The following is a 23550-nucleotide window of genomic DNA, read 5'->3' on the forward strand; positions in this document are numbered from 1 at the left end:
TGCCATGGGGGGGGTGATTCGAGTTCTGTGGGTGTCCTCCAGAGCCGCCCAGAAGCTGGGCTCAGACTCAGACGGGGGACCTGTCCCAAATCTCCCACACACCCCAGAAGGCCCAGTCCCTACCGCCAGGGGCAGGCCAGAAAAGAACAAAGAGAGGAAAGGCCCCGGGGGAGGGCAAGGTTCCTTCCTCTGCATTCCCTGGGGCCTTAGTCTGCCCACCCCCTCCCAACAGCCTCCGAACCCCTCCCTGCCTCCCACGGAAGGAGCCCCAGGAGCCCCAGGGCTTCTAAGGCGCAGACCCCAGCCCAGCCCTCCTCACTGCCCTAGGGGCTGAAAAGCCAAACTCTGAGGCTAGGGCACAAACTTTGCGTCCTGCCCGCCAGTTGCCCCTTGCTCGCCAGCCACCCCCCTGCATGCAGCCTTCACCCCCACTCCTGCCCTGTACCCCATCCCCACTCAAGCCCTCTTGCACACACACTGCCATCACCACCATTTAATCCACCCCCCACCCGATGCCCCCCCACACTGCCCTCTCCTCCCCGCAAAAGGCTGCCAGGCCAGGCCTCTCTGGAAAGTGGAAGGAGGAGCCTGGGGGGATGGGTGCAGGGGGAGAGAGGGCCAGCTCCTGAGGTGTGAGGAGCGGGGTGGGATGCGGAAGCTGCCTGGGCTCCGGCCCGCAGCTTGGCAGGCAGTGCACTGCTCAGGAGATGCGGGTTCGGATCCCATCAGCCAGGAGCTCCACGGAGTGCTTCCGGGGCTCCAAGGACAGAGGCAGTTAAGTGTGTGTGACGCCTGCACAGGCAGGAGGTTCTGAGCCATAAACAGGACAGGCCCCCCCCAGCCCTCAACCCCTCCCCCCCAACCAGCAGGGCTTTGCAGGCAAGGAGCAGACACGGGTAAATAAATAGCTGGTTTATTAGTAATATGTTACATTATTAAAGTGCATTGAGAAGAGATGCAGGGGCCCAAGCTGGAAGGCCGCCGGCCCCAGGCCCCGCCCTGGGCTGGCCAGACACAGCCAGAGAGGGGCCCGCTCTCTGCCGAGATCCACCGACAGGGCTGGGGGCAGAGCCGCGCACCTGGAGAGCTTGGCCCAGGCTGTCCCCACCGGAATTCACAGTTTAGCCTAAGTTATAACATGTCCTGAGCTGAAGGTGGGAGACTAGGAGCATGGAAGCGCAGCCCCTGGGGAAGGGGGCTGAGGGGAGGGGAGAGGACCCCCCGCCCCCCAACCCCCAATGCCAAGGGCAGAGTCTTGGAACCCCCCCCTGAGGACCCGGCTCCTCCTTCTACATGGACGTGGTGAACCCAGGGCTCAGTTTCTCCTTCATCCTCCCCTGTCTCCCTCACCCTACCCCCTCTCATAGCTGCCCCCACAGCGGGGACTGGGGCGTGTTCCCTCAGACTGGGATCCCAGGGCAGAGCCAGCTCATGCCACTCTCCGCGAACCCATGCCTACCCCTAGACTCTCACCCCGTCCCCGGAGCCTCGACTGGGACCCCCCTCCCCAGCCCATTTCTCCCCCAGTCCCTCCCTGCCCCACCCCACCCCCAGCCTGTAGTTTTGGTATTTTCATACAGATGCAGTCAGAATTAGCTATACATGAAATAAGCCTAACATAAAAATAGAGCTTTTTCCGTCCTTCCGTCCGGAAAGCAAACATCCTTCAATAAACATGCAAGGCCGCTGCCTGGTGGGACCCAGGGCTGGTGAGGACGCCACGGAGGCAGCCCTGGGCTCGCCGCGCCAGGAGCAGGAGCAGGGGCAGCTGGGGTGGAGGGGCCGGAAGGGCTCCAGCCTCGGCCCCCAGGTCCGGAGCCAGGGTCCCAGCTTCCCTTCCCGAACCCCGCTCTCCGCCCCGTGGGCTCTTGAGGACGTCACCGTGTTTGGCCAAGTTTGAGGAGGAGCGTTGGAAAAGTGGTCTCCAGAAGCTAAAGTCCGAGGTCACCCATGCCCCAACTTCGCGGCCCCCACGGCCCGTGCCCCACGCGGGCCTGGCAGCCGCCCGCGGCTGGCCATCTCCAGGCCTGGGTCCTCCATCGGGCCGAGCCTCCCCAGGAACCCGCGCCACGCCCAGCCCCGGGGCCCTAGTGGACCAGCAGGCCGAGAGCCAGCGTGGGCAGGATGCACAGCCAGAGGGAGGCAGCCAGGGCCCGGGCGTGGCCCAGCAGGTGCTCGGCGGTGGCGCCATCCTCGGGCAGCAGCTCCCAGTGCTGAGCCTCGTGGAAGTAGGAGCCCTCCTGGGCCTCGCAGTGGTAGTGGCCGTACTGGCGCGCCGTGAGGTTCTCGATGAACAGGATACAGTTGGGGCTCTGGTGGCCCGGCTCGCAGGTCTGCTCCACGTTCTCCTGGTGGCGCCAGGAGTAGGTGGCGTGACGGGACTCCATGGGGCAACTCAGGTAGTAGCGAGAGTTCTGAGCCAGGGAAACCTTCTGCAGTGGGGCCTTGTCTGGAGAGGAATGGGGGAGGCAGCCATGAGGGGGGCCGAGGGCTCCCGAGGCGGGCTGTGCTCTCCCCTGCTGGCCAGGCCTCTGGGCCCAAGGCTTCTAAAGGCACACGGTGCCCACCGTCCTCCCCACTCCCCCCACCCGGCCTCCCTCCCCGTTCCGTCCCTCCCCACAACCGCCCCATATGACACCCCTCCAGCCCCAGCGGGACTGGCCTGCCCCATCTGCCCAGGGCCCCCAGGACCAGGCCATGTCTCCGTGAGATGCGGCTGTACCACCCCAGGGGACTGGGGCCCCAGCAGGGCCAGATCGGGTACCTGGTTTGGGGTTGGGGCATTCTTTGTGTGGCTCAGCTGGATGAATGGACTGCAGCATTGACCTGGAGCTGGAAGGGGCGAGAGGGTAAGCGGACAGGAGCCCACGGGTCTGGCCCCTTCCCTGCCCTCACCCCCTGCCACGATCAGCAGCAGTCTGCCCCCAGAGGACCCCCTGCAGCCCACCTCCAGCACCCCCACTCCTGTGTGCACCCCCACCCCCCAGGGCCGAGGGATCCGGGCCAACGTACGCTTGGGAGCTGTAGATGGAGACACAGCGGCCCTGGTCCCAGCCGCAGTAGGGGTCTCGGGCCATGAGGCAGCCGTGGCAGCCCCCGCCGTAGACCTCACACAGGTCCAGGGGCACCTGGCTCACCTCCCACTGGGAGCTCACATACAGCTTCCGCTGGAAGGAGAGCAGGACTGCGGTCAGGCACGGCCCCCCCAACACCAGCTAAGTCACCAGGCCAGCCCTGCCTCGGCTGGCCCTGGGGACAGGGACGTGGGGAGGCTCACCCGCTCGGCGTCCAGCGACATGGCCTGGATGGCAGCCGGGTGGTGAAAGGGCTGGATCTCCATGATGTTGAAGACCAGGCTGCGCTCCCGCTCCCCGGACTCCACCACCTTGTGGATGGTGCCCCTGTCTGGAGGCGAGGGGCAGAGGGTCAGAGGGCCAGCGCGGGGGCTCCATCACCTCCCTCCAGATGTGGAGGAGGAGGCTGGGGGGCATGGCTCGGGCCGGGGGTGCGCGAGGAGGGCACGACTGGAGAGGGGCGCGGGAGCCTGGGAGAGACCCTGTGGCCGGAGGCCGGGCCGCAGGCGCTGGAGGAGGCCGCAGGGGCAGCCGGGCCCGGGGCACAGAAGCGGTCCTCAGGGCCGTGCTCCACGCTCTCAAGAGGCGGCTGCTACCTCCCTGATTCGGGACGAGGAAATGAGGCTGAGAAAGGCCGAGCCACTTGCTCAAGGTCACACAGCCGGTGCCTGGAACCCGGAGACGTCAGATCCCCACCCCTCAGCTCCTACGATTCCCCTGCTTCCTGGACTCTTCGGGGGATGTTTGCCTTAAATAAACTTTGCATTTTGGAATATTTTTAGCTTTACAGAAAAGTCACAAAGACAGTACATAGTTCCCGAACACCCTTCACCCAGTTTCCCCCAACGTTACTACCTTATATAACTGTGGCACATTTGTCACAATGGGGCAATTGACACTGGGACGTTACTCTTACCTCAACTATAGACTTTATTTGGGTTTCTTGGGTTTTTCCACTAAAGTCCTTTGTCTGTTCCAGGATCCAATCCAGGACTCCGTATTGCATTTAATCTTACGGGATTTTTAAAGTTTTATAAAAATGTTTGATTGGAAAAGGACCGTAGATGCCACATAGAGATTCCCAAGGTCAGAACCAGGCTGCCTGCCTCCAAGGCCGTGCTGCCTCCATTCCTACCTGTCGGGGACTAATGGGCATTCTGACCTCCAGGTCCTCCCATTCCCACCTCCCCTGCTGTCCCAGTTTCTAGAATAGCTTACCTCCCTCTCCCTCCCTCCCGATTTCCCAGGGCATCACTTGCCCCAAAAAAGCAATCAGATGATCACCCACCTAGGACGCTCCTCTCTGTGTCTATGATCCCCCTCTCCGGGCTCCGAGATGTGACCAGATGCCCCTTTGTCCTGACAAGCCCCCAGCCTGGCCGCTGCCTTCACACCCCCACGCGTACACATTGCCCTCCGCCTCCTCCACGGCAGCCCGGTGAGCGCCTCCCACAGCTTCTCCCAGGTGTGAGACCTCCCACTCTCTGCAGTGGGCTCAGAAAGTTCTATTTCCTATCTGGCCCCGATCCTCCCTGCCGCAGGCTCCAGGATGCTAACTCTCCCACGGCCCTCACGGATAAACGAGGACAACTGCCTCATCGTTCAAGTGCGCTCGCCTCCCCGGGGCTGCAGGAGGGGAGCCCACAGCCCCACCCAGCTTTCCTTGTCCCGGCTCCAGCTCCCACTCCTGTCCTCTGTGACCCTCCCTCTCCTGCACCCCAATGCCCTGCTATCTATCCCCCTGGCTGACCACAGCTAGGCCAGCCACTGCTGAGCGGAGCCAGGGCAGGGGACCACGGGTGCAGCCAGGATGAACAGGGGAGTAAAGAATTGGGGTCTCAGGACCCAGGAGCCAGGCCCCTTGGGGAATTCCTCTTCCCTAGGCTTCCGGGAGTCAACCAACCACTAAGGTCATTCGGGCCCTGAGACAGCCACAAGGTGAAGCAATAGCAGGAAGCCCCGTGGCAGGGGAGGTATTGAGGGTGAGCGCCTGAGGCTCTGACTGTGGGGCCCCAGAGGCTCTAGGCTCCCGGGGAGACACTGTCCCGGGTGGCACCACCACCCAGTCTCAAGGAAGGCCCGTGGCCCCGCCAATACTGATCTTCATGCCTGCTCCCAGGAGCCCCTTTGCCCACAGCCTGGAACCAAGAAGCTGCCAAAAACTCAGCTCAGGCCTGGCTCGTCCCCAGCTGGTAGCTTCCCAGAACACAGGGGTATCTCCCAGGGCATTCCCCCCGGCTTCCGGGCTCAGCAAACTCTGCCACGGGTCCTCTGCGAGACTCTGCAAAGGCTCTGCTGTCTGGAAGTCCTCACGTCTCACTTCTTGGCATCCCGCATCAAACATTTCCCCCCGCCTGCACGGTCTCAAAGACAAGGAGAGAGCCCGATTTCCTCATTCTGCCCGGCAAAGGCCCCCAGGATACCAGTGACCAGGTCCTTCCTCCTGACTTTGCATTTTTCTTCCTACCCTCTTCCCTGGGTCAGAGGTCGGGACCAAAGCTACACCCAGCTTTGCTCAGACTTGCTCCATTTCTGCCTCTGAATCCTCACGCCTGCTCTTCTCCCATCCTAGGATAACCGCTCCCCTTCCCTCTACCCCCACCTCCTCCAAGAAGCCCTCCCTGCCTGACTCTTCCACAGCCGCACATATGAACCCCTGGCAGGTCTTGGTCACCAATTCTTCCTTCCAAGTATAAAGATCCAATCAGATGTTAGTCATATTACCATGTGTGTTTTTACAAAGCAGGCCAGAAGGTCGCGGGGTAGCCCCTCACCTGTGGTTAGGTAAAGCACGTGGAAGGTCTCCCCGCTGCTGGCCTGCATGCGGTGGACAACCACTTTCTGGTAGTGGTACTTCGAGTGGAACAGGGGCGTCTTCAGAGGCCCCATGGGCTCCACCCTCTGTGCCACCTCGGGGTGACTGTCAGCCACCTGGAAGGTCTCCGTGGGTATGGGCTGCCGGTCCGGGAGGCACTGGGCAAGGAGGACGGGTCCAGGTTAGTGGTGCGGCTGGGAGGTGGGCCAAAGCCTAGGCCATGGTGGGGGTCAGCTTACCTTGCCCGGCCGAGGGTTGGGAAGGCTCATGTGGTAGCCCTTGAGTGAGGATGTTCGGAAGACCCTGTCAATGTCACCGAGGGAGTACACGCAGACGGCCGAGTAGTTCCTGGGGGGCACAGAGAGCACCTCGGTGGGGGGCCCGGGACCCACCGCCCTCTCTCACCCAGGCCAGCCCAGCACCGGACAGAGGCGCAGCCCAGCACCCTGGTCTGGGAGCCGTGTGGGGACAGGCACTACCCTGGGGGTCAGGCCGGGTGCCCAAGAGTTATCAGGCGCCGGGGAAGACAGGAGGGAGGGAGGGACAGCAGGGTGGAAGGCAGGAGGAGGGGGGAAGGCAGGGGAGAGAGGCAAGTTCAACCAAATTTCTGTCTGCTGTAATCCCAAACCCCAACCTGCGTTCTTCACAGAACCACTCAGTGCAGAGGGCAGCCCCGGGGCTGGAGAAGTCCCAGCGTGTGTTCCAGGGGGTGCTTCTCCCACTTCTCTGGGCACAGCTACAGCATGCTGCTGCCCGAGGAGACCAGACTCCGCTTCCCGCCCCGGCCAGGCTGGATCTGCCCACGCTCAAGCAACAGGACGGGGGCCTGGCCTCCCCACCCTGTCCCCCAGTTCTCCCCACACACACCAACACTCTCGCCTGCCTTGTTTTCAATCAACGAGAGTGATTAAGAAGTGTGAATGATCAGGTGCAGGCAGCGCTTGAGCAGGTGTGATAGCACCCGGCACCCTAAGAGGCCTCGGCACCCCCTCTGAGCACGCGGCTGAGGGACACACAGGCACCGGCACAGCCGTAAGCACGCCCGTGGCACGTGCACACATACCCACGTGCCCAGACTCCAGCATGTCAGCATATTCATCTCCCTGAACGTGGCCATCCCCCCCCCCACAGGCCCAGCAACCGTCCCCGTTCGTGCCCAGCAGGGCCTACACCTTCGGATCCCCACTGGACACGTAACCGATGCCAGCCCAGCCCCAGCCCCAGCAAAGCTCACTCACCAAGGGTTGGAAAAAACACCATAGACTCTAGTGTCCCTCCACTGGCCGTTAGGGTCAGGGAGCAGAAAGACATCCTGCAGCCTGTTGAAGTTCTTATTGGTGGTGACATCGCTGCACACCAGCATGGCTTTCAGGAAGGTGTTCCACTTGGAGACTGACAGCGAACTCTCGCCACCCTGGTCCCCCTGAAAGGAGGGAAGGAGAGGCCCCTCAGCACCTGCCCCGGCTGCCACACAGCCATGGCACCTGCTGCCAGGAATGGCAGCACCCAGGCTCCAGAGGAGGCAGGGAGGCTCCGAAAGGGGCCGGGACCTTCCAGGTGACGAGGCCCAGGTGCCTGTCCTCCCAGGCCAGGTGCTTGGACCCAGCTCCAGCCGCGGGCCTGGCTGATCCAGGGCACAGGGCCAGCAGTAGGGACCTGCAGGTGGAGGGCGCCCGTCCCCAGACAGCAGACCAGCTCAGACACGCATTTGCCCACTCTCACAAATACACACTCACACACATGGCACAGATGCATCCCGGCACCTTCAGACGGCTGAAACACACGTGTAAACACACTTCCACACTCACGAACACATGCCACAGGAGACACACATCTGCACACTACCACGCATGCACAGGTGCCCAGACCCTCTTGTGCACGCACGTTCGCTCCCACAATCCCACACCCAGATTCACGCGCACATGTCACACGCTCCTTCCTGCAAACGTGTGCGACAACTGGCCTAGGTGTGTTTTCACACATTTGCTCACTTCTGCTCAGGTGTGGACATGCACTCTTGTCCACTCAGCCGCCCACTCACCCTGCACAGCTGGGCCACGCGGGACACGTTGAGAGGGGCCTCGGGGTTCTTGTCAGGATTGTCCTCCCGGAAGAAGTAGTAGATCTTGTCATCATAGGCCTGGTCTTGGTGCACGATGGTAGCCTTGATGAACTGGGGGTCTGCCAGAGACACAGGCGAAGGGGTGTGAGGCTGGGAGCCCGCTCAGAGGACCCGCTCCTGTATGCACGCGTGCGCGCACACACACACACAACCCGAACCTCTACCAACAAACCCGGGGCAAACAGACCTAGAATAAAACCCAGAACATCGGGCCAGATAGCCCAAGGGGCCTGAGCCTCTGCATCCCCACCCCACACCTGTTTTGCCCTCTCCTATAAGGATATGGTCGGCCCAAGAGCGATGACTTCATGCCTGGGGACTGGGGGGAGGTCCCCGGGGGCCCCTATGTCGCTTCTGCCTAATTGGCAGCGCCCTAATGAGGAGGGAGGAGGTGTTGCCCCCACATGAGCTCAGCAGAGGGACGCACTGGCTCAGGGGAGCCCACACTGGGTCTGCGGCTGCCCCCTGCCCCCACCCTATTGTCTCCCGTTCCCCTGCCTCTGGCCCCTCAGGCCCCCAGTGTCTTGAGGGCCCAGGGAGCCCCCAGGGAACACGAGGATTCCGCCCACTGCCCTGGGCATGCACACCTCTCCACCCCCTAGCCCAGCTGGAGCCTGACGTACTCTGCATGACGGTATCACTGGTGTACAGCTCAATTTCGCCCTGGATGCGCCGGAACCGGGGGATCTTTCCATTGTATTCCTGCTTCCGGATGGTGGAGTACACTTCATCCCCTGCGCGTGGTGGGAGGGGCACGGGTAAGGGCAGACAGCTCCTGGGGGTCCCTTCTCCGAGCCTGGGCCACCGGACATGAGCTGACCGCCCTCCCCCAGCCCAGGGCAGCCGCCCTACCGTCAAACAGGACCAGTGAGTTCTCATCCGGGCTGAAGGGGGCATAGCCTCTCTTCTCACCAAGAGACTCGACGGTGCCATTCACCTGGGGGAGACCAAGGAGGGTCCAGCAGCCACATGATGCCATGGCCACTGCTCCCAGGAGGCCAGCTTCCCAGCCAGGGTCTACATCCTCCCAGGGACCCTATAAAGGCGAGGCCAGCCTCCGAGTCCCTCCAGCTCCTTCCCTATACAGGGGGCAGAAGCCCACCCAGACACGGCCCATGGGGAGGGCCTTCTCACCAGGCTCCAGCAGCTGGGACGCCGGGCATTGGTGCCGCAGATGAGCAGCCCGTCGCCCTGCTTCTCCAAGAGCGTGATGTAGTTCTCACAGTCCTGCCCGGGAGAAGGGGAAGGAGAGGGTTGGCTGGAGGCCCTGGCAGGCCTAGCACTCGGACCCTCCGTCTTGGGGCAGGAGGCATCAGAAGTCTGAATCCCAGAGGCACCCTTCAAAAGGAGAGCCCAGGGGGGTGCCACTGACCCCAACCCCCCCAACAACAGAGTAAAGGCAGAGAAGCCTTAGAGAATGACCACGTCTCCCCATCAGAACTGGGAATCCTGGAGCTCCCAAGGCTGAGCTATGCCTCCTTCCCCAGACTCAGGACTCCTGTCCCTACACCCCCCTACTTCCTCTCCCCCACTCACCCGCTTGTCCAGGCAGGACCCCTTCGTGGAGCCGATGTCCACCTGGGGGAGAGGGGAGAGCATTAATCCACTCCGCCGAGGTGAGATGCCTCTAAGTACCTTCCATGCATCTTGGGGATGAGCTCACTTTATAGATGAGCAGCTAGGGCTCTGAGAGGCTGAGCGATTTACCTGAGATCACACAGGCTGGCCTGCTACCCAGAGCCAAAGCCCAGAGCCAGCCCAGAAATCTTGGAAGAAGGGGGCCATGGGGTTCTGGAGCCCAGCTTCCTGTCCTGCCCACCTTCCTCCTGCAGCAGCACAGTCCACTTGGCCCAGGGGGCTAGCTCTAGGCCTTTCTCAACGTTTCCCCAACACCCGTGCCAATCTGGACTACCGTCAGGGAGCCCTCTCCCAGGGACCATATGTGGGATATAATAGGAGGTGGGCCAGTTTACAAAGGGATGCTGGCTCCCAGGGATTCCCTGAGGCCCCCCTACCAAGGCCAGAGGGGAGACAAGGAGTGAGACTCGGGGCGGGGGGGGGGAAGGAGGGAGGGGCCTCGCTCGGTTCCTGGGGCCAGCAGGGGGATCCAGGCAGAGGGGTCCGGGCTCACCGTGCGCATGGAGGCATTCTTGCCCTCGGGGAAGTTGAAGAGATAGACCTTGCCACGTCCACCCACCCACACGGAGGAGCTGCCGGGCTCATGGAAAAGCACCGTGTGAGGCTCCGCCAGGCCGAAGTCAACCCAGTCCCGTCCTGCGCGGCCTGAGGAGGAGGCAATTGGCAGAGATGTTGAGGCGAGGCCCTGGGCAGCAAGAACCTGCCTCCACCCCCCTGGCACTCCAGCACCTGCCTGGCAACTAGCGTTTGCGTCTGGACTGGGGCAGTACGAAGACGCAGAGCCGTGAGTGGGAGAAGCGAAGGGCCCCTGCTGGGGTCCAGCAACCAGCTGTCCTCACCCCAAAGCCATGATCCCTACCCTACAATATGTGTAGCCTCAGGGTGAGGGCAGGATTTAGGGATCCCTGGGGAAAACAGACCTCCCACCATCCCTGCCCAACGCACACGCACGCGCGCGCACAGGCGCACACACTTCAGTCTGCTATTCCCAAGAAGCTAAGGCTTCAGGACTAGACTGGGGCTCCCAGGCTTTGCTCTGTGAGAGTCACCCCTGCCAGGACAGAGGCAGCAGCCACGGCTGCCCCGTTGCAGGGAGTGGGGCCTCTAAGCAGCCCACTCAGAGTCCGGGTTCCCAGGGCTCACTTTGGTCAGAGCCCAACCCCTCCTTTGGGAAGCCCTCTCCAACCCCTCCTGACCCACCCAGGCCAGCTTTCATGGGAGCTAGAAAAGGAATCTGAATATCCGCTCCTCCCCATTTTTACAGATGGGAAAATGGAAGTCTAGAAGGAGGCAGCCCAAGGTCACAGGGTCGGGAGCAGGCGCTGAACGACCACGCACGCCGCAGCCTGGCCTGTTGCGCGCTGCGTCCGGCCTGACCTCCCCAGCAGCTCTGCGACCGGGAGCCCGTCGCAGGGCACAGCCGAGGCCTCGAAGCAGAAGGGCTGACCAGGACAATTTTGCCCAAAAAAGAAACTGTCTGTAGCCACTACCTCCAGGGACAGGATGTCTCATCTCCGGTGACATTGCTGAGGTTGGCCTGGTTGTAGGACTAAATTAGAGATGGGACGGCCTGCGGCTCGGCCCCCTGCAAGCAGCCCCAGCTAGCATCTTCCTGCCCCTGACCAGCTTGGGCTCACCCCAGAAGTCAGCAACCGCTGTTTATTCAGCTGCAGCAAATTCAGCGTTTCCCACCAGCGCCGGAGCAGGCCGCAGCCTGGCCCACGCGGAAGAGGGCCGCCGTTCCCTGAGCCTGCCCCGGGTCCTGCCGGTGCTACAGTCAACGGGGCGTCCCTGCGACCCTCTCCTCTTAGGCAACCCCCGCCCCCCCGCCCGCACGGTCAGGTCAGTCCTGGACGTGGGATATTTTCAGTCTTCACCTTGGCTGTGGCCTGGCGCAGGGCCTCTGGGGGACACGCCAGCCCAAGGTCACACGAGAAGGAGGACGGACTGGCTCCTAGAATCGGTTCTCTGCCCGGGCTTCCCCTGGCTCTCCCGGAGCGCTCCACGCACAGCCTGAGCAGCCGGGCTGCACCCTCGCTCACCCTCTCAGCCCCAGCTGTGCAGAGCGATGCTGAGAGCCCAGCTCGGCACTGGGTTGGGGTGCGGGGTGCTGGCCGAGGCTTGGGCACCGCCTGGCTGGCAGGGCTCAGCCCCCAGGCTCCCCCCACCTCTCCAGAGTGCTAGGGTCAGCTGCCCGGCTCCCCTTTCACTGGCAGCCAGCCAGGGATCCAGACAGTCTGTGGCTGCCCCTTTTCCACCCCCAGCCGGCCACGGCCAGGAAAAGCTGCCTGTCTGCATCTGCATCTGGAGATGGGCTGGAGCCTGAGAGCTGAGCCCCCCGAAGCCTACCCCTCAAGCCACACCGGCCTGAGAGGAGAGAAGTGTAAGGCCAACCACAGGTCGGGCGTGGCGGGGGCGGGGGGGGGGGGCACCAGAGTGGGTCCCGGGGACAGCTCTAGTCTAGGGGTTGCAGTCCTGCCCCGGGGAGTCGGGCCTGACGGGAGATGCACGGCCTGGCCCCGGAGAGCCAGGTGTGAGGGGGAGACCTGGCCCTCCGCTGAAACCCAAGTGACACAGCCACAGCAAAGCGAGCCTCCCCGAATCTCGTGCAGACCTGTCCCCGGTGCAGAACTCAGGGCCGCTCACAAGGTCTTTCTGAGGACACAGAGGGAGGGAGGGTGAGGGCGGCCTGCTGTGGGGTGCGGCGCGAGGGCTACGACACTGGGCGCAGGACGGCCCTGCACAGACCTGCGAGCCCGAGTCCCACTCCCTCTGAACCCCGGCTGCAGCAGCCAGGGCTGCGTGACGCAGACATTGTTCGCCCCATTCTGCAGAAGAACACACGGGGGCCAGGGAGCACTGCCGCCCTTGGCCCCCAGACTCCCGCCCCCCACTCCGCGCCTGGTGCAGTGTGTGGGTAGGACGGCACCCGCTCAGCCCCAGGACGCAGCCTTGGCCCATTCTCCACCCAGCCCCGGCCTGGCTCCCGAACTGCCCAAGGCCCTCAAAGGGCCTGATTGTGCCGGGGAAGTGTCTGAGCAGCAGCAGCTCGATGAATACATGAAAGAAAGCTTTGTTCAGGTTGTAGGAGCTGGGTGGGGGCTCAGGGGCAGGAGGGCTGCCTGGAAGTGAAGGCAGCACCAAGCCTTCACAGCCAGCACCCGCGGCCCCATGGCACCATCACAGAGAGCTGGGTCAGGGAGGGGGCGGCCTTCAAGGCTCTGCCCAATGCGGGGCAAGGCCAGGCAGAGCGAGGCCAGAGCTTGCCCCTAAAAACAGCCAGCGGGCTGAGCAAGTGTCACATCCTTACGTGCATCTTTTTGCTTCCCAGTGAATCCGAAGGGCTGGGGGAGGTGGATCAAAGCTAGATGGGTCAGGAACAGGCAGGAGGAAAATCCCAGACAGGGGAAAGAGCCGAGCGAAGGTGGGAAGGCTGACTGGACGGTGGGTCCCCAGACCCAGGGGCCCCGAGCACGAGGGGGTGGGAAGGTACAGCAGCACAAGGAGCCTGCCCATCGGCCTGCAGCACTGCCTCACCTCCCTCCTCCGGGCAGGGCTAGGATCCAGAAAGCCTCCCCTCGCTCCTCTGGCATCCCCCCACCTCCCTGCTCTCCCTGCCTGACCAGCTCCCTCTGCTTCCCATCCTGGATATCTAAAAGGAGCACCGTCTGGCACTGTGTCTCCCCCCTCGCTCCCCGGCCTGACGCATTAGTGGCTGACTAAGTGGTAGCTAAAAGCTCCCAGAATAACCAGGGGTTCGGGCCAGGGAGGGGGCTAGGTGCACCTGGGCGGGGGGGGCATGGCCCCAAAGGTGGGCCAGGCACAGGACCCCTGCCCCCACCCCCATGTGATTCTGAGCCAATCCTTGCTCCTTCTGGACCGAGAAAGAGCACACTCAGGCTGCCCCGTACCCACGCCAGACTCCATGGCCCCGAGTCCCCACCCTCCTCGCAGTGGCAGGAGCTGCAAGACCCAGCCTCAGCCAGAGAGGAGGGTCAGAAAGGTGGCCGAGCGTGGGAGGCAAGGTGCCACCGGAAACATTCAGACCTGATCACTCTCACGGCCCACCCTCCCACCACCATCCCAGTGGCCTAATGGCTGGAACAAGTCCGGACTTCCATGGGGTAGGTTTTCTGAAAGCAGGCTGCCGTGGGGGGATATTGTTCCTCCTCTCCCACACTCCGGGTGCTGTCTCTACCTGGTCCCCACTATGCCCACATCCTCACTGCTTACGAAAGAGAGAGGCAGCCCAAGAGGAGGATGGGAGTGGGGGCTGGGACGTAGGGGATGTTGTTGTCCATGAAGGGAGCAAAAAGGCACAGGCCCTGTAGCCTGGCCTGGGCAGGGACGGCCTTCTAACCTGACCCACTGACCCGACGGGCCTCGAATGCCAACATCAAGGAGCCCTTTGAAAGTGGGCATTGAGGCAGGCGCTGAGAATGGCAGGAATGTGGACACCAGCAGGGAATGCCTGAGTCGGGCAGCTGGGGAGGCCCGGGCACAGGGCAGGAGCCAGGCCAACCTCGGACTGGGGACCCAGCCACGTCCTCCCACGGGGTACCCCACCCTGCATTCCTACCACGCACACCTGGCTGAGAATGAGGAGGGAGGGCCCGCGTGTGGCCCGGGAATTAGTATGCAGCCTCTCCAGCCTTTGCCACCCATACCCCACAGGTCACAGAAGGGAGAGGATCTGAACAATCACTGAGCTAAGGAGGCAGAGCGGCAGAAGAGCTTGCCACTGGCCCAAGGCACATGGCAAGGAAGGCAGAGGTAGGGGCGGGCCACAGCTCCGGCCCTGCAGGACCACATCCCCCACCGCCTGGAGAGCCTCTTGATTTACAAAATGCTGTGTATTGCTTCTCTCTGCTTCCCCGGGTCACCTCCTGCTCCCCATCCTCCCCTCCCTTGCCCACTGGGTGAAAACCTGCTGGGCCAACGGGGCACATCCTCCCCCCCCACCGAGGTCAGCTATGAGTGGGAGCGGGGCGTGCCTCACAGGTGGGCTCAGCCCTGGCTCCTAGAGGCCTGTGCTCCCTTTGGCAGCCAGGTGGCTGCTTGGCTGTGACCAGGGCCTTCCTGGGTGGCTTCCTTCTCTGTGGGCTGAAGGGGCTGATACCTGCTAAGGTCTAGGTTTTCTGATCCAACCGCGGTTCTCAGGACAAATCACAAAACAATCAGCTTTGAGTTCAGGGGTTGTTTGGGGGAAGTGTGGGAGTGTAAGTCCCAGAAAAGCCAGAGATGGCTTTTTGAATGGAGGTAGGGGCAGCAGAAGAAGCCAACATCCCCTTCTGCCTCCATCAACTAGCCTGCCAAATACCCCGGCCACCGTGCAAAGAAGGCGGGAAAACTCGGGCCCCTCTGGGTGGGCAAGGGCTGTGCGCTCTCTGCACCGTGCCACTGCGCTCAGGGGACCAGAAGCCCGGCTGGTGGGAAGCCCTGCTGGGGTGAAGGCTTCCAGGAACCGGGCAGTGTGGACAGCAAGCTGGGGGGGCCCTGGGCTGAGCCAGACTCGGGAGACTCAGGGAAGGAAGGTTGAGCCACGGCCCACATGGAGCAGCGAGGAGCCTCAAAGGCCAGGGAAGGCAGGAAACCCGGATGGGCCGCATGCCCTGTCCACCTTCTGCCTCTTCTTCAGCCCGGCGGGTTCCAAAAGCCCCAGAGAAAGTCCAAGGTCAACGGGTGGCTCCTTCAAAGGAGAGGATGGGCAGAGAGGCAGGGCCTGCCCTTGGGCCCAGAGCCAGGGGCCGATAAGGGAGCAGGGCAGAGGTGGGGGAGAGGGCAGAGGATGGCTGACCCACCCCGGTACAGGGAGGCAGGCGAGACGGGGAGACCTGAGAGAGGCTCCCCAGCTCAGCCTCAGCCTGGGCCGGGGGAGAGGGGGCAAGGGGAAAGAGCGAGGGCAGCCTGCCAGCACGGCGTGGAGGGAGCGCGGGCAGGGGCCGGGCTGGATCTCGCCAGCAATCAGAGACGCCAAAGGAGGAGAGCGGCGACAATGACACCCCTGCCACCTAACCCTGCACTGCACTTCCGACGTGCCAGGCACTAGTCTAAGCGATTTTTAGATACATTAACTCATTGATCACTGCTGAACTCTTCGAAGGGGGGTTCTTTTATCACCACGTCTCACAGCGAGGGCAGCGAGACACAGGAAACTGGAGCCACTTGCCCAGGGGCGCACAGCTATTAGGTGGGGGAGTGGAGCTGCGCTCCATAGCAGGGCCCTCGGAAGCTTCCAGGCCAGTGCCTCCCACACAAAAGAGAAGACTGGGGCCCAGAGAGGGTGGAGCCTGGTCAGAGGCCTCTGGGCCCATGAGGGTCTGACCTCTATCCACGATGCCCTACAGAGGCCGTGTGTAAGGGAGCACAGGCGCGCGGGCCTGAGGCAAGGGGGTGGGGGGTGGCAGGGATCTGAGGGCCAACCCGCATGACTGACTGGGGAGGTGAGTATCTTGAGATCTCGGTACAAAACAGCAAGGCTGGGGTAGAGCACAGGGCAGGGCAAGATATGCTCGGAGCCCTCCCTTACTATCTGCCCAGCCAGCTTCCTCCCCAGCCGGCACCGGCGAAAACACTCGGCTCCAGCCCCGACTCGGCTCCAGAACCCGCCATGGCTCCCAGCGCCTCTCCCCGCAGGGCCCTCCCCCTCTACCTGGCAGCCAAGGCCCACCTCTGCTCATCTCTGCCACGGCTCTTTCCCTCCTCCTCGCCTTTGCTCATGCTCTCCTTTCCCACGGTTGCCCTCTCCCCTTCCGTCTGTGCACATGATCCTACCTGTCCTTGAACACCTGGCCTCAGCCGCCTGGCTTCGGGAGGTATTCCCGGCTGCTCCAGCCCTCACTGCTCCATCCTCCCTCTGACCTTGCACAATACACCATCTGGCACACACCATCCGCCCTCAGATCGCACTGTCTGGTGGGATTTTGCCTGGACCGTTGGGTCCTGAAGGTGAAGGCCAGGCCTCCTCTCATTCCGTGGGCCCTGGGCCAAGCCAAGGCCAGGGCTGGACAAGTAAGGACAGCTCAGATAGCAGGGAGGGGTGGACAGGAGTAGTCGCCAAACTGCTACATCAGCGGAGCAGTCGTCTTGGAACGGGTTCCTGGGCCACCGACAGGGCACTGAGTTATCAGGGTAACATTCCTTCCTCACTAGGCCAGGCCAAAGCCCTGGGCCCAGGAGATAAACAGCACGAGCGGGTCTGCCCTTCGCTCTCACCTGGCCCCTGCTCCCCACCCAGTAAGTCTCCCCCCCGCTGGGCCACCTCACACTGAAATGTCCTGCTCTCACCTCCTGTCGCGGTCCTTGGCTCTACCCCTAGGTTCGGATCTCCCGGGTGCCCTCCCTGGCCCGCAGCAGGCTGACCTCTCCAAGCAGCTCTGTGCTCCCCGAGGGCCAGCCCGGGCCTTCTCCGGGGGCAGGTGCCGCCGCCCTCCGCAGTGAGAGCTGCCCCGAGGCGTTAGCGCAGAGCCCGAGCCCCTGACTGGAAGCAAGGGGTGCAGGAGGCAGGGTAGGATCAGCCTAATCCCAGGGGGCCGTGACGGTTAAACCCAGATTAGCCCAAACTGTGACACAGATCAACCTGCCCTCAAGACCTGACGCCCAGCTGCCCGGAGGAAAAGACCAGAAGAGCCACATGGACCCGGCCCAATCTAAGGCCCCGAGGGAGGCTGGTCAGGGCCGGTGGGCTTCTGGAAGCAGACAGCACTGGGGCAGGAAGAGCCTGGGCTCAGCCGAACTGGCCAAGGAGGAAGGGCTCAGTGAGCCTCAGGCCCGGGGAGGGAGCGGGTAGGCAGACGGGCAGGTAGACAGAGGCCAGTGGCCGGGCCCACAGCAGGCTTGGGGAGAAGACCCAGCCCCGGCCCTCGCTCTGCCTGTGTCCTTGGGTGACCTTGGCCGCCCTCTATCATCTCTGCCCTCAGTTTCCCCATCTACGGAATGTGTGGTTGGCCCAGCTGATCTCTGACGTTTGTCCTCTGATGTCCTAGGCCCTGCTCTATCAGGCCGTGAGGTGGAGTCATCCAAGGCTTTTTGGAGGAAGTGAGACAGAAATGGCAGAAAGGAGAAGGGTGATGAGGGTGCAGGGAGGGATGACGAGCAGGGCAGCAGCACCGAGGCAGGAACACATGGGCGCTGGGGAGTGAGAGGAAAGGTGTGGGAGAGAAGGTGGGTGCGGAGCCCGGCCACAGGCAGCCCTGGGGAGAGTGGTGGCTCTGTCACTGCACAGTACGTGGAGGGACGGAAGGGCCGCAGGGGACACATCTCCCCGGGAAAGGGGAACGCGTGCTCTCCGACTGCAAGGTCAATAAGGGACCACCGTCCTCCAGGCTCTAGGAGGACCCCTTCCTCCCCAACCCTGGGAGGAAGGAGACCTCTGGGGGCAGACAAGCCTGGCCAAAAAAGGAAACTACGAGAAGGGGAAGCTTTCCGTCCCCAAAGCTACCAACCAGAGCAGAGGAAGTATGGTCAGGCCCTTGTGACATAGCCAGACGCCGTGTGGTAGCTGAAATAAGGGACACAGGGCTGGGGGTGGAGGACAGGACGTCAGCTGGGGCCTCAGCTGTCAACAACAGGGCCACCCACTCCTATCACCACCCCCCTGCAGGCTGCTGGACCCCTTTCCCTGGTCCGAGCCTCAGCTTACCACCTACACGTCAGGGGCCCTGGCCTGGCCCTTCATAAAGAAGGGTGCCCAGTTTTCACTGTTTCTCCTGAGTGCCCAGAATCCCCCCAGGCCCCCCAGCCCAAGGAGTGATCTACCCTCCGCTAAGGAGGTAACCGTGCCTGGAAGGGGAAGCTGACCACAGGAAGGGATCTGCCCCTCCCCGACCAACAGTGCCTGGATGGTGCGGGGCGGGGGGGCGGGGGGAGTCCTCCCATCACGGCGACTCTCAGCCCAGATACAGGAGAACCACAGTCAGGAGTAAGGCAGAAAGCTCCTGGCTCCCCATACGGGAGCTAGGACACGCAGGAGGCCTCCCCTGCCAGCCACGGTCCTTCCTCCCACTGGCTGTATAAGATTAAGTGGCCCAACTCAGATGTCCCCTCCTGTAAGAAACCTTCCTGGAGTCCCCAACCCTGGCTAACTCAATGTCTCCCTCCTGGGGGCACCCACTCAGCTCTTCTCCTCTCCCTGGTCCTAGTTGTAAGTTTTTGGGTCTAAAATCCTATCACACTAGGTACTTCCTCCTGTCGCTCCCCTCCTCAGCTGGCTTCTACTACTCGTGTCATCCCAACTTACCATCTCCTCCAGGAAGCCCTCCCTGATTGGGCAGACTGGGTTAGGTGCCTCCTCAACCCCCAGAGCTGCCCTCTGTTACAGGCCCTGCCACATTTTATTGTAACTGAAGGTTGACCTGCCTGTCCGTCTCCCCATCTGCACTGAGAAGTCTATATAAACTGGTCGACTTTCTCATCCCTGGGTCCCCAAGCCCTGCCCTGAGACTAATACAAGGTTGACCCCAGCAAATGTCAAATGTCAAACCCTAAATCACTATGCCCACCTTTAAGACTACTAACTAATGAACCACTTCCTGCAGCTGATTCTCGGCCGTCCGCTCCTAGAGAGAAAGATAGGAGAGAACACAAACCCAAGGATTTCCCCTGACTTCCCAGGTTTCAATTTCTCCTTAATGCTGAGGTTTGAACCGGCTACCGCAGCCTCTGCCCGTCCCAGAGAGGCAGGATTCCCAGGAAATCCGTGCTCTGTTAAGTATAAGCTCCTCCCTCCACCCACTTTGGACATCTGAGGACACTGAGCCTCAGAAAAAGGCAAGTACCTGCCCAGAGTCACACAGCAAATCAGGTCAGAGCGAGGACCCGAGCCAGTTCCTGACCTCTGCTCTTTTCCCCACACTGTGGATGCCTCAGGCCCATGCCTGCATCTGCCCACCCCAGCCTGCTCTCAGAATCTTCACTAGTAAGGAACAAGGGGCCACACAGCTTGGCCGGATGATGTCACCTGAGTGACATCATCACTCAGAAAACCCCGTCTCTCCTCCTGGGAGAATTGCCCCCCCTTCCCTGGTTCTGCAGGAGGAGTTCATCTGGAAGGTGATGAGCACATCTAAGTCCCCAAGGGGGCAAGGATTTCCAGTGGAAATGCTGATGCTTGGGGAGCCCCAGCTGTGACCTCATCCCCTGGAGAAGGTGACAGCAACCCCCTGCCCTGGGGAGTCACCCCATAATGGCTCCCCCAGCAGCCACCAAGTCAACAATAACATCCTGTTGTTTAATTGGACAAGAGATAGCGCAGAACCGGCTGGGCAGGTGGAGACTGGAGACTCAGCTGTGTTTCTCGTTGTAGACACGCTGGCTCACCTCTGATTTGGGGGGTCAGGACCTGCCTGGGTTTCCCCAGCTCCTCCCAGCAGGGATGGAATGAGAGAGGAGTACACAGCTTACACAAGCACGCCAACCTCTTGCCCCCACTTGCAACCCACTCCCCTCCAATCCCTGCTGGCAGGGAGGTCAGGCCCTTACTTTGCCTCCGTGATTGGCCCATGTGTCACAGTGACACCCTCAGAGGACAACCTCCAGAGCCCTTCCTGATCTAACTCTGAGGGTCAGAGACAGATGCAGAGTTCAAGGGCACCCAGCAGGTCGGTGCTGACACACCCATCTCTCTCTGGGCCAGGCCGTCAGCAGGCTGGAGAGGCTTCAAGCTCCCTAACAAGTGCAGGCTGGGAATCTCCCAGAACTCCCTGATCAAATCTTTCCCTGAGGCTTAGGAGTACAAGCGACACAAAATAAACGGCAGAGATGAACCCTGCAGACCTAGTCCAGTCCCCACACCTGTCCTGGCTCAAAACTAAAAGCCCAGTCTATGCCTCATAGAAAAGTGTCTCCAGAAACACCATTATCTTTGGTCTAGTCGTTGGTGGAGGCCCACCCGCTGGAAGTCAGGGGTCTGGGTCTACAGCAAGGCTGGAGGGTCCTCTTCTCAGCCTACTCCGCATCTCGCCCTGCCCAAGCCCATTCCTGTCCGACTGCCATGTGTCACCCCACGGGAAATCGGAGGCAGCTGTCAGCCAGGCATACCATCGCCAGCTGTGGGCCCGGGGGAGAGGCTGATGGCAGGGTCTGTCTGGCCGGCGGGGCGCCTGGCACTGGTGAAGACGTGCAGAGAGGCTGCCTTCCGTCGAGATAGGTGAGGGGGCGGCAGGTCCGGGTGGGGATCGATAGTGCATTACCAAGCCCAGGGCACGGCCAGCGCGGGCCCGTGTGGTACAGTTGTGAACCGTGCGCAGTGGAAAGACAGTGGAGCTGGGTTGGGAGCCTTGAAAGTGGGCAAGAGGGCTGAGAGCATCTTTAAATAGCCCCAGGGTGGGGACTAAGTGGCTGAGCTGTGGAGGTTCACATTATGTGCTAAGAAGTGGCTGTGCATTAAGTATGGGGGGAGGGGTCTTAGGAAGCCTTGGGGGTAGGGGCAAGCAGAGCCAAGTGCAAGGGATTTGGTGCAAGGGGAGATTCCAGAACACTCGAATGCGGCCGTAGGAGTCCCCTTCAGGGAGCCCAAATGCAGGGCTGCTCAGGACAGCCAAGGAGACTGAGGTGAGGCAAAGACGCTGGAAATGCAGAGAAAGCCTGGGCTGGAGTGAGGGGTGTGCAAGTGTCCACCCCGAACAGAGGGCCCGAGGTCCGGCTTTCTGCTCTACTCCCACCGCGTGGCAGAGCTCGCCCCCAGGGAGCCCCCTTCAGGGCCCAAAAGCTGCCTAGCTCCTCCTCCCCTCCCTAACTCATAACTGGCGCTGGTGCTGCGCCAGATCGAGCCCCCCCCCCCCCCCCCCGTCGGCACCGGGAGCTCCTGTGCTGCGGAGTGACCTTGGGCAAGTCACATTCACTCCCTCCGCCGCAGCTGCAGATCGGGCCGCTCGTTTTGTGTGTGGGATTTTTTTTTTTTTTCTCCCTCTCTCTGCTAAGAATACCTGCCCCAGATAATGCTCAGGCTCTCGCAATTCCTGCAAACCGCCTCAGGCATCAAAGGCTCCCGGCTGGGCCAGACCAGACCAGTCCCCCAGCCCCCACGGCGAGTCGGCCACCGCCACAGGGGGGCCGCAGTGCCGCCAAATTCGGGGGACAGAGCCCTGCGGGTCTAGGGGCGGGGAAGCATTTGTGTGCAATGCAGGGGAGGGGAGCTCAGTCCCTCGCGGCAGGAAGCCCCCAACCCCGCCGGGCCTGCTTCCTGACCCATCACACAGGGGTCGAAAGTGAGGCGCCCCCGGGGAGGTATGGCCCCCCGGGTTCGCGTGCGCACCGCGGCCTAAGAGCGGCGCCCCCGCCCCGGATCCGCCGCGCGGGGGTCCCGACGACCGCGCCCCACCCCACGGGCACTGGCCCCCGCGCGGGCGCCAATTCCTGGTGACAACTGCCACGTGCGGACGAGGGGGGAGCGGCTGGTCCCGGCACTGCGGAGGCAGCGCCCGGTGCCCCGAGCCTCCGCGCCGCGCCGCGCCCCCGCTCGCCGCCCGGTGCCCAGCCCTCTGCCCGGCCTGCGCTCCTGCGCTCCTGCGCTCCCGCGCTGCTGCGCTCCGGGCCGGGGCCGGGGCCGGGGCCGGGCCGGGCCCGGGGCGGGGGCAGGCGGCGGGGTCTTTGTTCCCGCAGCCCGAGCGCGGCGGCGGCGGCGGCGGCGGCGAGGGTCCGCGCCCCCCTTGCCGGCCCAGCCCGCGCCCCGCGCGACAGCGGCGCCCGCAGCGCACGGAGCGGACCCCCGGCTGGGGGGGCCCGGCCGAAGAGAGGGTCCGGTGCAGAGGTCCCGGCGCTGCACAACCGGGGACGCCCCCCGGCCGGGAGGGGGCCCTGCCCGCGCCCCGGCGCTGCGGCTCCCGGCCCGGGAGGACTTGGAGCGACTTAGCCGGGCCCGGCTCCCCGCGCCGCGCAGCCCGCCCCGCCTGCCAGCGCGCACCCCGCGCACCCCGCGCACCCCGGCCCCACGCGCTCCCGCGGGGACGGCCCGGGACCCGCAGCGCCGCGCGCGCACTGCCCGGGGGCCGCCCTCCCCGCGCCCCGCGCCCCGCGCCGCCCTCCCCGCGCCCCGCCGGCCGCGCGGCGCCCCCACCTTTCCAGACCGCGGAGACGCGGGGTCCGCTCCTCGGGTGGCCTCGGGCGGCGGCGGCCGTGCACAGCAGCAGCAGCAGCAGCCGCAGCGGGGGCCGGGGCCGAGCCGGCGGGCCGGGAGCGCGGGCGCGCGGGGCGCCGAGGGAGGCGCATCCGGGCGGAGGCGGTGTCATCCCGCAGCCCCGAGCGACGGCGGCGAGCAGCCGGGACTGAGCCAGCGCCCGACCGCAGCCGAGCTCCGCGCGCGAGGGGCGGAGCCGAGCCCTGACCCCACCCTCCCCCGCCCCCCTGCCCCCCCCCCCCCCCCCGCAGCCTCCCTCGCCTCTGCTGCCCGACGGGGGCGCAGCGCCCGCAGCCGGGGAACCTCCGCCTTCCCTTCCCCGGCAACTTCTCGGGGAGAGAACCCGGGCCTCCGGGGACAAGACTCACTTGGGGGCTTCTGTGATCGGTGCAGGCCCCGTGCGTCCCTCTTTGGGCCCCAGATCCACTCCCCGCGCCCCACGAAAGGGCTGGCCTACCAGTCGGGGAGGACCTCTCCCAGGGCACCCTGCAGGGAACCTCACTAATGGCCGGCTCGGTGGTTTGGACTCTGAAAGCTGTGGTTCTCCGAGGACAGCCTGGCTTAAGTGGACGCGGTTCCCGCAGAGCCTAACAGGGACGAGCAAGATACTTTCCCCTGGAGCGGGGGAAGAGGGTAGATGATCTGTGGGGAGCACTCAGCACCCCATCATCGCTCTGCTGTGAGAACACAGAATATTCATCTTGGCCTGACTCCCTCCCCTCTCCCTTCTCCTCCCTTCCCCAACCAGCAGCCTTCTGGGCTGCCTCCCCCCAGCCAGCTGGTGTAT

At 63.4% G+C, this 23550-nt stretch overlaps 1 protein-coding gene across 2 annotated transcripts; it reads right to left on the reverse strand.

The window, feature by feature from the left end:
* Positions 1-897: 897 nt before the first annotated feature.
* On the reverse strand, positions 898-22890 carry SEMA7A (semaphorin 7A (JohnMiltonHagen blood group)). Of its 2 annotated transcripts, none has more exons than XM_072809632.1 (14): positions 22704-22890; positions 10143-10294; positions 9548-9589; positions 9146-9238; positions 8864-8948; positions 8635-8745; positions 7931-8070; positions 7128-7312; positions 6129-6237; positions 5849-6047; positions 3278-3405; positions 3013-3167; positions 2765-2832; positions 898-2449 (listed from the first exon to the last, which is right to left on the reverse strand). In XM_072809632.1, the coding sequence occupies exons 1-14, from the start codon at positions 22873-22875 to the stop codon at positions 2088-2090; spliced, it is 2001 nt and encodes a 666-aa protein (XP_072665733.1). In that variant the 5' UTR covers positions 22876-22890; the 3' UTR covers positions 898-2087. The 2 variants fall into 2 exon arrangements, with proteins under 2 accessions (XP_072665733.1, XP_072665734.1); XM_072809633.1 differs by lacking the exon at positions 22704-22890 and adding an exon at positions 16424-16570.
* Positions 22891-23550: the final 660 nt, after the last annotated feature.

Source organism: Canis lupus, chromosome 32 (genome assembly GCF_048164855.1).
Source record: "Canis lupus baileyi chromosome 32, mCanLup2.hap1, whole genome shotgun sequence".
NCBI classification, from domain to species: Eukaryota; Metazoa; Chordata; class Mammalia; order Carnivora; family Canidae; genus Canis; species Canis lupus.